Source organism: Aplysia californica, unplaced genomic scaffold (assembly GCF_000002075.1).
Source record: "Aplysia californica isolate F4 #8 unplaced genomic scaffold, AplCal3.0 scaffold00906, whole genome shotgun sequence".
In the NCBI taxonomy this organism is placed as follows: domain Eukaryota; kingdom Metazoa; phylum Mollusca; class Gastropoda; order Aplysiida; family Aplysiidae; genus Aplysia; species Aplysia californica.
Genome location: NW_004798176.1, coordinates 256,296 through 257,823, shown reverse-complemented (window position 1 = coordinate 257,823; position 1,528 = coordinate 256,296). Strand labels below are relative to the sequence as shown.

Below are 1,528 nucleotides of genomic sequence, written 5' to 3'. Positions count from 1 at the left end.
TTCACTAATTCTCCCTCCCCTCTCTCCCGCCAGGTGGAGCTGCCCCTACTCTACGTGGTGGTCTCCCCAAAAGGTCTCGACCTCCGGGAACACAAACGGAACAAGGTGGAGAGCGCGGCACCACTCGGCCTCATGCCCATAGACTTCATCTCTTACGGCGTCCAGGACATCAAGTTCTGGCGCGTCTTCACCTGCATCGTGGTGCGCGAGCTGTCAGCGCGCACGCGCGCCGCCACGTGCCACGCCTTCCTCTGTGACTCCGCCCACAATGGGCGTAAGATGGCGCTGGCGCTAGGAGCGGCTTTTAACCTGTACTCCAAGAAACTCAAGTCTGCGGGGAAGGTGCACAACTTTCAGATCGAGTTACGGCCCCCTGATGAGCTAGCGGACGCTGTGGACGCCGAGTGTGACGCTTGATTATGATTAATGTAGGGTGCGCACAAGCAGGTTTTGTGTGTGGGGGTGAGCTGGAGATAGGACAGTGACGTGTTGACTTTAGGTGTGGAACACACACACAAGTTTTGTGTGTGGGGGGAGCTGGAGATAGGACAATGACGTGTTGGCTTTAGGCTGAAAATATACTGCCACGCACAACCGAAGCGCGCCGCGTAAAAAGTTGCGGCCTCCTCTGTATTTCCTATCGGAGATTTCACTGACACGACTAGGCCTAGACGTGAGGAGTCGTGAGGACCCAAAAAGACGTGCGTGAGTGCGTGCAGCACTTCTTTTTCACGTGCGGACCGGCTCGCCCTGCTATCGGAGTATTCCGGGACGCCGTGGAGATAAAAACAAAAACAAAAAAAAAAGGGGGGGGGGGGGAGGGGGAGGGGGGGTGACCACTGAGTTGTATACGCCTGGTGAAAATGGTGAAATGGTATAGGTTTAACGCCCCTATCAACACTATTAGGTTATTTAAGGGGCGGGACCTCCTAGTTTAACGTCCGTCTCCGATAGCACCGAGCCAAGTGGGAAGTTCGTGTAAAGTGCCTTTCCCAAGGACACAACGTCGGACGGAGCTGAGGCTCGAACCCCCGAACTCGCAATCTCACGATTACGAGTCCGGTAGCCTAACCACTAGGCTACCGACGCCACGTATACGCCTGGTCAGCACCATTTTGTTTACACAGTCGGACGGAGTCGAGTTGACCTATGGGGTCACCACTTCCGACCTAGCTGCTCGTCCGTTTCGCGGCGCACTTCAGTTGTGCGTGGCAGTAGATTTTCAGCCTTATGTGTGGAGCACACGCGCGGGTTTGTGTGTGAAGTCTGCTGGAGATAGGAGGACAATGACGTATTCGCTTAAGGTGTGGAAGACACGCGCAAGAATTGTGAGGGGTGAGCAAATGATAGGACAATGACGTCGTTCCCTTTAGGTGTGGAACACACGCATAAGAATTGTGAGGGGTGAGCAAATGATAGGACAATGACGTCGTTCCCTTTAGGTGTGGAACACACGCATAAGAATTGTGAGGGGTGAGCAAATTATAGGACAATGATGTGTTTGCTTTAGGTGTGGAACACACGCATA

The 1,528-nt window shown here is 53.9% G+C and overlaps 1 protein-coding gene across 1 annotated transcript in view; it reads left to right on the top strand.

Annotated features, from left to right (window-relative positions):
• LOC101853979 overlaps positions 1 to 783 on the top strand; it is a gene marked incomplete at its 5' end in the record, with an annotated part of 10,295 nt that extends 9,512 nt beyond the window's left edge. Inside the window, 1 exon segment of the mRNA XM_005110533.3 lies at positions 34 to 783. Coding sequence (XP_005110590.1) covers positions 34 to 417 — 384 coding nt within the window. The 3' untranslated portion in view covers positions 418 to 783.
• Positions 784 to 1,528: the final 745 nt, after the last annotated feature.